The sequence below is a fragment of the Cygnus atratus genome, chromosome 8 (genome assembly GCF_013377495.2).
Source record: "Cygnus atratus isolate AKBS03 ecotype Queensland, Australia chromosome 8, CAtr_DNAZoo_HiC_assembly, whole genome shotgun sequence".
Classification (NCBI taxonomy): domain Eukaryota; kingdom Metazoa; phylum Chordata; class Aves; order Anseriformes; family Anatidae; genus Cygnus; species Cygnus atratus.
The window spans coordinates 5,997,990-6,010,901 of NC_066369.1; the positions used below are offsets into that span (position 1 = coordinate 5,997,990).

Below are 12,912 nucleotides of genomic sequence, written 5' to 3' on the forward strand. Positions count from 1 at the left end.
ACGGATTTAGAAACTCCAGTGGTACTGTTTCAAATGTCAAACTTGTTAACTGTAGAAATAAAGATTGATAACACACTAAGGGAACTTTTTCATCTATTCTAGAAACAAAATGTAACTTTGGGGTTGGGTACCATTTGCGTTAACACTGATGTATGGACAAAGTTTTTGAGGCTTACAGATTATAGCACTGGTTTGGATTTAAAACAGTAAGCCCCTAATCTATCCTTGCCAAGACAATTTTTAATTTTTTTAGGATTACAGAGGCTGCTTGTGTGAGTAAAGTGAGTGCTACTTGTAGTCTGCAGTTTCCATTGCCAGAATACAGTTACTTTTTATTTATTAAAAATAAGCAAAATTAGTTCAGTACAGCTACATATAATGTCTTTCTTTTACTCTCCTATACAGCAGAAAATTTCTTGCAATTAACTTTTTTTTTCAGTGAAGGACAGTTTTAAATTCATAGTAGAGGCAATGCTTTAAAATATTGTTGGTATTAGCTATTTACTAAGAATGTATTTTTTTGATTTTAATTCTATATAGTTTTTACATGCATAGTTTGTTAATATGGTTTTATTTAATTGACGTGATGAAGTACTCTTGTGTGAATTTTAGTAGTTCAGAGCTCTTGAAAATCTTTTTTAGTTATATCAAATGAAAGAACAAATGTTTAAAAAAAATAACAAGAGAAGGGTTAAGTAATTCAACATACTTGAAGATAAGTATGTTGAAAAAGGGTTCAAATGGGAAATATTAAAAGTACTGGTGTAACATTCTCCACTATACCAAAATTAATTATAACTTATATGACGTTGAATGAAATATGCTGTCTATAAAAGAAAGCTTTTAGGAAATGTCAAATAGTGACAGATTTGAAGACAAATGTTAAAACTGGGGGAGGGGGACATGACACAGACTGGGGACAGACTGATTAAAAAAAAAAAAACTGCTTTGAAGACTTGTGTTGCCATAGAGTAGAATGTGCTTCTGATAAGAGCATCAACTTTCAGTAGTACCACCCAAATTGGAACAGATCCTGACAAACTTGCTAAAGATGCTAACTGTCCACAGACTGATTTATTCAAGATAGCAAGGATAATTCTATTAAGACCTGCCAAATTTAAAAGCTGAGCAATCAATTTATGCCCTGCAGAGAGTTGCAAATACGACTGTAATTAAGTGTGCAGAGGTTCTGTTCTTCAGTCTCCAAAAAGCAGGTTTGTAGCTCAGCTGAAGGTTTTTAACTGCTAGTTGATGTCTCACTGAAAAGTAGGATTTGTTCTTGGTAGCTTTGAAAAATGACAATTGTGCTGCTGTGTTCTTTTTTTTTTCCCCTCTCTCTCTACACATAGCCTGCTTTTTTCCGTCTAGAATTTAACCTTTTCAAGGCATGGGCTGCTTTATTCTGTGTTTATACATGACTTAGCCCAATGCAGTTACATTTCCTCTGTGTGTTTGTACATGCGATTGGAACGTGTGCGCACACAAAAAAAGGTTGCTGTGCTTCTTAATGAAGGGTTTGTTTTAATCCCAGCCGATGTAATTTTATCCAGAACATTTTATTATTGGCTTGATCACAACACAACTTAATTCCCAGGTGCAAAGAACGTCTGACAAGCCTGAGCAACTGAAGAGTTGAGGCAGCCGCTTATGGAACCACGCTGCGGGTAACACCACAGTCTAATAAAGAACAGAGAAGCTCTCATTTGTTTTCAGCTAAAGAAGCTGAACTATCAATTATGTACGACCATATTATTTTTAACATTTCAAAACACCTGAGGATCTTTACCTCTTTATTTTGGTCTCAGGCTAACCACAAACGATCCTGTACTGGTAATTTTAGATGTCGGTGTTTTGTGGAAAACTACCCCTCATTATCATTTGTGGGTGCTAATATGTTATAACTTATTACAGCAATAAGTAAAATCCTTGTTAGGCTGACTGGATTAACGTAATTTGTTGATGTTCAAGTGCCAAAAAAAAAAAAAAAAGAGAGAGAGAGAAACCTCCCTTCAAAAAACAACCAACCAACCAAAAAAAAATTTTTCCCAGAAGTCTACGTGAAGGTTTAAGATAAGAATGCCCACAACACTTCATATCTCCAATAGTTAAATATTTATATGACCTGTTATCAAGCTCAATAAAACTAAAAACTTGGCATGCCAATTTAAGATATGGAAACCTTAATAACTTCTTTCTGAATTTTTTGTAAGATTACTGTATATCCAAACCTAAGTAGCTATCTCGTTTTTTTACCTGTGATTATATGAAATTCATAGACTTCAGAAGAGTGTAAGAAGCAATTAAAATAGTATTTGTGTATTTCCACATTTGCTGGTGAAAAAGGAAGTGTTCCAGTGTGCCAGAAAGCTTGAATAATTTTTAATTTTAATTGACAGTTGTCTTAATTGACAGTTTTGGCAAGACTTTTCACTCATGGAAGTATCTCTGCGTAACAGGCACTGTATGATTTTACTAACTATTCAGAGTAGCCTGAGAAATAATATATACGTGTGTGTATAAACATATATACGTACATATATATTTATATATGAGTATAATAATCCATAAAAATTATTTCAGTTTGTTCTGTTTCATTTTTTAGGAACAGCTGATCATTCTCTGTGTCCTCATCTGTATCTGATCATTCTCTGCATCTACCTGTTCTGGCCTGTTGCACAGCAGGGAACTCCCTAAAATCCTAGGAACCTGACAACGGAGGTAAGGGGGAACTAAAGGTGTACACTTTATCCTCCTCCTCTTTTTTTTTTTTTTTTTTAATATATATAGTAGGTTGCAATCAGATTCATAAATAATAAAGATAAAATAACGTATTTTTTTCAATGTTTATGCTTATACTGTTAACATTAACATTAAAAGTTGTCACTGACAGCTTTCAGTAGTATCAAAAACATAATGAATCTTCAAAAGCTTTGTAGTAAATCATTTTGCTTACACTGATTTTTTTTCAGAATAGTCAGTTAAAAAAAAAACTGTGGTGCTGCCTGCATTGCTATATGTTGACTAAACTGATTAATCAGCTGCCAGTAGCCTATGTTCAATGCTTTTTATGATGTGCTTATCTTTCTTCCTATAACCTCAATATTTACTTTTATCTCTGATAAAACTAATTTTATTTAATTGTAACTTTAGAGAAAGTTTCCAGTCTATTTTTTCATAGTCTAAATGCAGACTTTGGACAATATTATGAAAGGAGTCAGAATGGTCCACTAACAATAAATTTAAAGAGAGAAGTGGGACTTTATTCTACAAGCAATTATGCTTGTGAGAAATTTACTGGTCTGAGTTGCAATGTTTCTGGACTCTGGTTGTTCTTTTTACAAATAAGCAGCATGATGTAAATGTGATGTATTTTATACAAAGACATGCTCAGAAATTTAGCTGTATATTCTCTGAATCTATTTTTTATATCTTGTTGAGTTCATTGATAGCATCTGCAAATAACTGAAAGGAGGTGTTGGATTTTGTTTTTTATTTTATTTTTAACAAAAGAAATGAAACAAAATCACTTTTTTTTTTTTTTCCCCAAGGACTTTACACTGGCCTTGGGTAATCCAGGGAAACATTACATATGAATGATAACTCTTATTGCTCCCTGCCTAATAAAGTAGTGATTTTGCTGGTGAGCAACACCAGAATTAATCCAGCTGTCTTTAGGTAATTTGCACGTTGGATTAAAAATTTTTAATTTTATTTGTTACTTAAGTGTATGTTCCTTTAAAAAAAAATCAATTTCAAAGTTTTTTTTATTGATACATGGAAATGTATTTATTAGTAATTACAAGTATTAGTAATTATTAGTATTACAAGAAAGGGTCATTTTACAAATGAATTAAAAAAAATGGTTATAAGCACCTAGTGAATCTGAGTTACAAAAGCCTTTCCTTAGGAAACTTTTATGTTTTACATTTTATTTCAAATTGCTATGCTTTTCTTCCTAGTAATTTGCCCACATTTTTCGGTATCCTGACTGCAGACTGCAAGAATTGTTAATGTGTTAGTGTTAACTTAGGTCCTAGAAAAAGATGTTTCAATAAGGTGAAAAGGTTCAGATAAAACTCATCAATGTGAATATCTTAGCTTGTTTTGAGCTATTCTGGTCCAATATCAAGAAAGCTGTTTAAAAAAAAAAAAACGCTTTGGGAAATCATCTATACTATTTGTTGTTTGCATTAAATCTTCTTTCTGCCCTCATGCATCTCTTGCTTTCTTCCTACTTAGATTTATAAAATTGTGAACTGGAGTGTGTATATTTGTCAATGAGTATGAGAGAATATGTATCTTTTTAGTATAGAATCTGGTAATATATATTTTTTTCCTAATTTTAATCGAAAAAAACCAACAGAACAAAACAAAAAAAGAAGACAAGTAGAGATGTTTGCTCCTTCTTCGTTCGCAGTAGCATCTGTTTTCATATTTTTAATTTATTTTGTGGTTTTGTTCAGAAGATCATTCAAACCTAAAATTAATTTTCCTAATTAGTGTTTTAGATCCCTTGGTGTGCTGAGTTTTTCATTGCCAAACAGTTGAATACCACAAACATCGTAGGTGATGTACTCCCACGTTATCAAATAAATGCTCAAGGTACAGCTTATAATGTTGAAAAATAGAAAAATAAATTGACCTTGATGAAGTGTGTCTTCTTTTGTCTGTTCCCAGGAAAGTTTATTTCAGGTATTTCTACTGCTGAAATGATTAGAGTTAACAGCTTTTTCCCTCCATTTTATTTTACAGGGTCTCTTCATCTTCCTGATATATGGGGTGTACAACACAGAGGTAAGTCTGCTTGGAGTATCTCAAGGCTGACAGAGTGAATGAGAGAAATGACAGGTTTCTTATCTTGATAACTGAGGGACAAAGTTGGCTTTCCATATGAGTGTCCTACTGCCCTTCATGCTTGGACTAGCTTATATGCATCCCAGCTTACCATTAAACACAGACACCCTGAATAAAGGGACAGACTCATTTCTCATAGGCATTGACTAATATTTTACTGCTGCTTTAAGTTTTTTGAATTTCTGGTCTGTCTTTTAACACTTAGATAAACGTGGCAGTCCTAAACTTTCATAATTTAATTTACATTTTAAAGTGAACTGTTAGTTTACATGCTATTTCAAGTAAACTATTTAAAAATTAAAAGGAACTTGTTTTACTTACATGCCTTCAAAATTTTGTTGGGTGTAGAAATTGCATCAATTTATTTTTAAATATTAATTAGATAATTTTAAGATTTCAAAATCTGACCTAAGGCTTCATAACAGTTGGAGAGATCTATGGAAAGTATTTTATCTTTACAGGTTGAACTCTCGTAAGGGAAATATACTTGAAGGAGGAGAAAGTATAAAAATCATAAGGTATTTATCCAGCTTCTTCTATTACTTCCATTATGTTTAAGATTAAAAAAAAAGTGTTAATGTGTTCAATTCCAAGTTTTTAAGGTACCTCTGCAGTTTAGATTTTAACAGAATTTGGAATTCAGTAATAAACCCCTATAGAAATATAAGGGCTTTCAAAATCAATAGAAACAGAATTTTATTCAGATTTTATTAGCACTTAAGGGGGCATAGCCCATTAGAAAGATGTTGAAAGAGAAAAGTATCTTCTGATTGTTTTCCAACACAAAAAACTACTTCAAAATACTGATTTTTATCTCATTTCTTTTGTAATAATGAGTTATTTCTGTATGTGCAACTAAAATAATGGGTATTATTAGTTCTAAGAGTCATTTTGTCGTAAGAGTGGGTCAAGGCACCCCGTAGTTGAGGCCCAGTGCTGACGGGGAGTGCAGGCTGGCGGTGGGGCGCACGGGCTGGCCCGTGGCTCACATGTATGGCCTGGCCCGGGCCTGGCAAGAGGCTGACCCACCCGGACCTACCCCCCCAGTTTGGGAGCTGTGAGGGTTTCCAGTGAAACGTGACAGAGCACTGGCGCACGCTGCCCAGAGGGGTTGTGGAGCCTCCTTCCCTGGAGCCATCTGAAACCTGCCTGGATGTGTTCCTGAGTGCCCTGACGTGGGTGCTCCTGCTCCGGCAGGGGCAGCGCACTGGATGATCGTTCTAGGTCCCTTCCACTCCCTAACACCCTGCGAAACGTGCGGTGCCCGGGTTGGGTGGGAGAGGTGGGCCCAACTGATCCATCAGATGGAAACCACCTTAGCAGTGGATCCGGGTTGTGTGGGAGCTTTTGTTCCGTCAGCGGCATGTGTGGACGTCCCGGTTTTGGAGGTGGAAGTAGCTACAGCCACCCTAACATCTGGCACCTAGAGCCGCTGGAGTTCCGTGTTTGTAACGGAGTAATTATTTTGAGGACACACGCGATGTGTTCGTGCCCCGTACTGCTTTGCCAGCAGTTCGCACAGCCACAACGGCGCCCGCGCCTCCGGCTACGGGTCGGGGCTCTCCGGAGCGTGGCGTTCGTGCCGCAGCCCCGCCAGCTGCCGGGGGCCGCCGCCCTCGTGGCCGGGCGGGGGCCGCTGGGTGCGGGCGGCGCGGGGCAGAGCTCGGCACCGCGGGGCAGCGAACACGCAGGGAGCCAGGCGGGGCCCGCGGCGCCTGCGCGCTGCCGGAGCGGGGCCCGTACCCAGTGTGCCGCGCGGCGCGCATGTGCGGCTCGGGGCTCGGGGCTGCTAATCCCATTGTGGAGCGGCCGCGGCGGTGTCGGTGACCGGAGGCGGCGGCGGGAGCCGTAAGTGCGGCCCGGGCCGGGGGCCGGGAGCCGGGAGCCGGGCGGCGGCGGCCATGCGCCCGGGCGGCGGCTGCCGGGCCGCGGCGGGAGCCGGGCGCTGAGCGGCGGGAGGCGGCGGGCGGGCGGCGGGTCCCGCAGCCCCTCAGGGCCGCGCCTCCTCCCCGGGCCGCCTGGCCGGGGGATGAAACTCGGCAGCGGCTTCCTCGGAGGCGGAGGAGGAGGAGGAGGCAAGAGGGCGGCGGCCGCCATGGAGCCCGCGTTCCCCCCCGGCATGGTGATGTTCAACCACCGCCTGCCCCCGGTCACCAGCTTCACCCGGGCGGCCGCGCCCCCCGCGGCGGCCCAGCACCCCCCGCAGTGCGTGCTGCCTCCCGCCGCTTCCTCCGCGGCGGCGGCCGAGCCCCCGGCGCCGCCCGCCCCCCCTCAGGACGTGACTTTCAAGAAGGAGCCGGCGGGGGCTTTCCCCTCGGCGCCCGCCTCCTCCGCGCAGAGGAGCCCCTGGGGCTTTCTGCAGTCCCTGGTGAGCATCAAGCAGGAGAAGCCCAGCGAGCAGGAGGAGGACGAGCAGCAGCAGCAGCCGCCGCAGCAGCAGCACCACCACCACTACGGGGGGCTCTTCGGGGCGGCGGGGGACGAGAGGCCCCCGGGCCTGGGGGGCAGCGGAGGCGGCGGGGAAGGGAGCGGCCAGAGCGTGATTCAGGACCTCAGCCTCCTTCACCACCTGCACCAGCATCCCCACCGAGACCTGTTACTGAGTGGCAGAGGCGAGGGCGCCCCTGGGAGCTCGGGTGAGCCAAAGCACGATACCCAGGTCAAGAAGGCAAAGAGGCCAAAGCCAGAAACTCAGGGAATCAAAGCCAAGCGGAAGCCAAGCGCTTCATCCAAACCCCCCCTGGTGGGAGATGCGGAAGGTGCCATCGCGTCCCCAAGTCAGAAACCTCACGTCTGCGAACACTGCAGCGCTGCCTTCAGGAGCTCCTATCACTTGCGCAGACATGTGCTCATTCACACCGGGGAGAGGCCTTTCCAGTGCAGCCAGTGCAGCATGGGTTTCATCCAGAAGTACCTGCTGCAGAGACACGAGAAGATCCACAGTAGGGAGAAGCCCTTCGGGTGCGACCAGTGTAGCATGAAGTTCATCCAGAAGTACCACATGGAAAGACACAAGAGGACGCATAGTGGAGAAAAGCCATACAAATGTGACACTTGTCAGCAGTATTTTTCAAGGACTGATAGACTCTTGAAGCACAGAAGAACGTGTGGTGAAGCCATAGGTAAAGCAGGTGCTGGAATGGAGCCCGGATCGTCGAATAACATGGGTAGCTTGGCTGCGTTGTCTCAGGGAAATACAAGTTCCTCAAGGAGAAAAAGTAAAACAAAAAGTATATCCACTGAAAACAAAGGAAATAAGTGTAGCAGCAAAGTAACTGAGTCTCAAGTTACAAGTAATGTGGCCATGCCAAATTATGCAGTTGATATTCCTATCGTGTCTTCCAGTGGTGGTCTAGCCGGCACGGGCATAGAAGAACTTCAGAAAAAGGTGCCAAAACTGGTCTTCAAGAAAGGAAGCAGGAAACAGACAGACAAAAATTTCCTTAATTTTGTATCGCCGCTGCCAGATATTTTGGGGCAAAAACCACTGGCTGGGAAACAGAGTGGCTCTCTAGGCTCCCTAGTAACCAATACCGGTGTAGAAACTATTGGTCTTCTCCAAAGTACAGGTGGTAAACCAGGTCAAATAAGTAGCAATTACGATGACGCCATGCAGTTTTCAAAGAAAAGAAGATACTTGCAAACTGCAAGCGGTAACAGTGCCTTTTCAATTAATGTCGGACACATGACTTCCCAGCAGTCCGTCATCCAGTCTGCAGGTGTTAGTGTTATGGATAATGAAACTCCGTTATCTCTCATTGATTCAGCATCCTTAAATAGCGAAATAAAGTCTTGCCATGACAAGTCTGGTATTCCCGATGAAGTTTTACAGAGCCTTTTGGACCAGTACTCTCACAAATCAGAAGGCCAGAAGGAAGATCCTTTCAGTATAACTGAACAGCGTGTGGACTTGCACAGCTCTGGAGAACATTCAGAGATGGTCCAGGAAGAAAACCTGAGCCCTAACTCTCAAACAGTTTCAAATGATAAGGCGAGCATGTTGCAAGAATACTCAAAATACCTCCAACAAGCTTTTGAAAGAACAACCAACAGCACTGGTTTTGCTTTTGGACCCAGTTTCCAGTTTGTTAGCTTGTCTTCAACTCTGCATAACCACACTCTGTTTCAAGACAAACAGATTTACACTACATCTCCGCTCGAGTGTGGCTTCAGCCAGTCCGTTACCTCAGTATTGCCAACTGCGTTGCCAAAACCTCCGTTTGGGATGTTGCTTGGATCTCAGCCAGGCTTTTATTTATCTGCTCTGGAGGCTACGCATCAACAGTTGACTCCTTCTCAAGAGCTGGATGATCTCATCGATCCTCAAAAAAACTTAGAGACTTCATCTAACTACCAGTCTACATCTCAGAAACTGACTGGCCAGAAGGAACAGAAAAACTTAGAATCCTCAACGAGCTTTCAGATCCCATCTCAGGAGTTAGCTAGTCAGATAGATCCTCAGAAGGACATAGAGCCTAGAGCAACCTACCAGATCGAGAACTTTGCACAAGCGTTTGGTTCTCAGTTTAAGTCGGGCAGCAGGGTGCCAATGACTTTTATCACTAACTCTAATGGGGAAGTGGACCATAGAGTAAGGACTTCAGTGTCAGATTTCTCAGGGTATTCAAATATGATGTCTGATGTGAGTGAGCCATGTAGTACACGAGTAAAAACCCCAACTAGCCAGAGTTACAGGTAAGGTCCCGACTGTGACCGGGCTGTGGGGTCTTCTTAATGTAGTTTTACTTTGACAACACTGCCATTGGAATGTTTCTACACGGTCCTATTACGAATAATGTAACATGCCCTTTCAATGCAACTTTTCATATTTAGTTTATTTTATTAGTGTGATTTTTTTAGATCTGTTTATTATGGTTTTTAATCAAAAATCAATAGATTGAAATAGTGTTTTTGTTCAAGTGACAACATTTAGCAATCAAATTTTCAAATATAGGTTGTCAGGGAATAGCCCAAAAGTTTAAAATGCAAAAAAATTAACTTTGTTCCTAGGACTAAGGTTTATTCTAATTGCTTTACTCTCAGGAAAGTGTAACGAAGCATGGGAATTCTATGCACCACTAGTGTATTGGAACTTCCGATTTACAGATAGTGACAAATATATCAAGCTTTTTGAGGAAGGGATCTACAACATTTCAAATTGCTGTCTCTTATGTCTGGGCTGGTCTGAAAGAAGTTTGCTACCTAAATCTTGTTGCTTTTAAAGTACTCCTGTTCTTCCAGGTGATGCTCATTCCAGACAGGTGGAGCAAATATTCTTGGATCTGTACTGAGAGCCCGGAACGGTAGCTTTAATATAAATAATAATGTCCCCAGAACTCCTGTGTAAGACTGTAATTCCGTAAAGAGATTCTGTTGACACAAACCATGAGAACGAAGTGCGTGCATCTGGTTCATGTCATTAGAACCCCGACTTGAAACTACAGTCGTATTCTAGATATGCTCTTGGGATACATTATTTATTTTACATGGTTCAAAAGAAGTCGGTCTCTTGCTCTTGCCCCTTTCCACATTCTTTTAATGTATAAGGTTCCCGTTCTTTTGTTGTGCTCCCAATTCTCTGGCCTTGATTTGTGTTTTTTTCTTAATTTACACCTTTTTCGTCCCCTTCTTGCCTACTCCCTCTCTCACCCCCCAACTTAATAGCTAACATTTAAAAAAAATTTACATTCCAGAAAGTGCATATCTTACTATGTACTTTCTGATGTCTCATGACATCAGATAACGAACAGTGAACACCCACATGTTTTTAGAATTCTGTCGAGGTTTCCATGTACAATAAGAAATAATCTACTCCCAACTGTACATATGAAGGCCCCGATCCTGCATCAGGATCAGCTCACATGGACCCCTGTGCCCTGCAGTGTTACCGGTGGTGTCGCTGGAGCTCTTTACGGATACAGGGGTTTGCAGCAGTTTATCATTGCAGGCTTAGGGCCTAAGGCTGCAATTCCATCAAAGGTTTCTGGTGATGGTGTCAACTACGAGAGTAGAACTTGAGCGGCTTCTCAATATCAACAGAACTTTTCTTTGGAATTATTGCCTTACTTTATGTATATTTTGTGGTACATTATTTATTATATGTGAATCCTGATTAATGCCTGTGGAGCCACGGAAACCTGGTAGTAGTACTGGTGGCCATTCAAAGCTGCTGAAAGGCAGTGGCACTGCTCTAAACCACTTTTTGCAAATGTATTTTTTGATTAGTTTTTTAATGTAATTTTGGTGACGTTTATGCTGATGGTTTTTTATGTACTCTTGGTGATGTTTCAGTCTTAACGTACTTTTCTGGTGTCAGGAAAGTACCAGTGGTTGTTTGCAGTCTTATTGTGTAATCAGCCTATTACAGGCTTCCATGTATAATAAAGTTATTAACATTGTGCAAGTGTAAAACACTTCTGTTATGAAAGTGGTGTATTATTAAAGGAATTGTTACAAAAATCCTTGGTAATTTTTCCCATTGTCCCTCACCACTAAAATTTGAAACCTGAGCCCACTTGTAACCTCTTTTACTAGGTGAACTTTTTTTCTTACTAATCTAGAATTTGTTCAGAAAATCCATGTAGCTCCATTAACCTTTTCTTTATACTTGATTATGTATCTCACCCTATTTCAGTTGAAAAAGGCGAACAACAGTTGTTCGCTATACACAGATCCCAGCCTGGTTTTGGGGATGGAATAGCCCATAACCACTGTTGGCTTTTTCAGTACCTTTTCTCTTGTTTTACAGAGGTTATAATTTACTTTCTTTATATTGTGTGTAGTAGAAGTTGCATATGTATTGTTCTGGCTGTTTGCTTTAACTTAATACTAATAAAACCCATTATTCACAAAATCATAAAGATATCACTTCTATTATCCAGTCACACTTGTAAGAGCCTATTAGGGAAATGTTAAGAGATGACGTTTTGAGAAGGAGTAATGTGATTTACTGGCATGTTTTCAGCTCGTTTTTTTCCTTCAATTTCTTTTTGGGTCATGTAATCTGAATGCAGTGTTCTAGAAATCAGGGCCCTATTTCATACCTTGAGTCTCCAAGGGGAAAAAAAAATAACAGATTTCCTTAAGTTAAACTGTTCACACGACCTCAGCTTTTTAAATCTTTTTTTTTTTTATATAAGATTTTGGTTAAAAATAAAAAAACAACAACTGTGTATTGTTAACTTCAAAGACATTTTGTAATTGCTGAAAATTCGGAATGACGCATATATAATACGATTTTGTTCAAAGTAAAGATTTTAGAAAGTCTTATATCTGTTTTTCCTCTTTTCTGTGCTAACTTTTACCTTCTAAGGAAAGCCTAGTAAAAATAGTAGTACAGCAGAATACCAGAAAGCATATTAATTAGTATGAAGATGGTTTGCAGCCGTTTCCTTAAGCTGTGTTTTTCTTCAACGTTGCATGTGATTATAAGAGTAGCAGCGCTGAAAGTCTCAGAATGGTTGCAGTGTCAAAGCAAAGAAGATTGCAGTTTGAATCAAGGCAACAACGTGAATAAGAGAAAAATCACCAGTATGCTGAGAAGTACTGATGTATGACAACTAAGGATGAAAATCTTCCCAAGCAAATATAAAATAATACTAAATGTTTAAGATATTCAGAGAGGTGCTAGGAATAATTTTGGAAGATCTGAAAGGGAAAATTACTGGAATTTTGTATATTCTCTCCACATGTTAGCAGTCATTCAAAAAAAGAAATGCAAGTAGAGTTTTTTGGTATGGAGTTCAAATTTATTTTCCTTCAGGTTAGCTAAAGGGTGTGGTAAAATGATATGGTCGAAATCAAGTATGGTGTTACATGCTAGATAATAAAAAGAACTGTGTATTTAGTAGTAACGTCACAGCATGGACAGGGAGGACAAAAAGAAAGCAAAATGGCCTTTGAATGTAATTTTTCACTTTAGTGCTTGGTTAAATTTTCTTGTTCAAGAGATTATGGGCGGGGAATGATAATCTGTTTCCTATCGCTAACACAGGGGATATAAGAATTGATACGTGTGATGATATGATAGAAAGTTGTAGATAAAGTGTTCCGCTTCTT

The 12,912-nt window shown here is 40.7% G+C and overlaps 1 protein-coding gene across 1 annotated transcript; it reads left to right on the plus strand.

Moving 5' to 3' along the window:
- Positions 1-6,883: 6,883 nt before the first annotated feature.
- On the plus strand, positions 6,884-12,115 carry ZNF281 (zinc finger protein 281). Its single transcript, XM_035537593.2, has one exon. The coding sequence runs from the start codon at positions 6,884-6,886 to the stop codon at positions 9,551-9,553; it is 2,670 nt and encodes an 889-aa protein (XP_035393486.1). The 3' UTR covers positions 9,554-12,115.
- Positions 12,116-12,912: the final 797 nt, after the last annotated feature.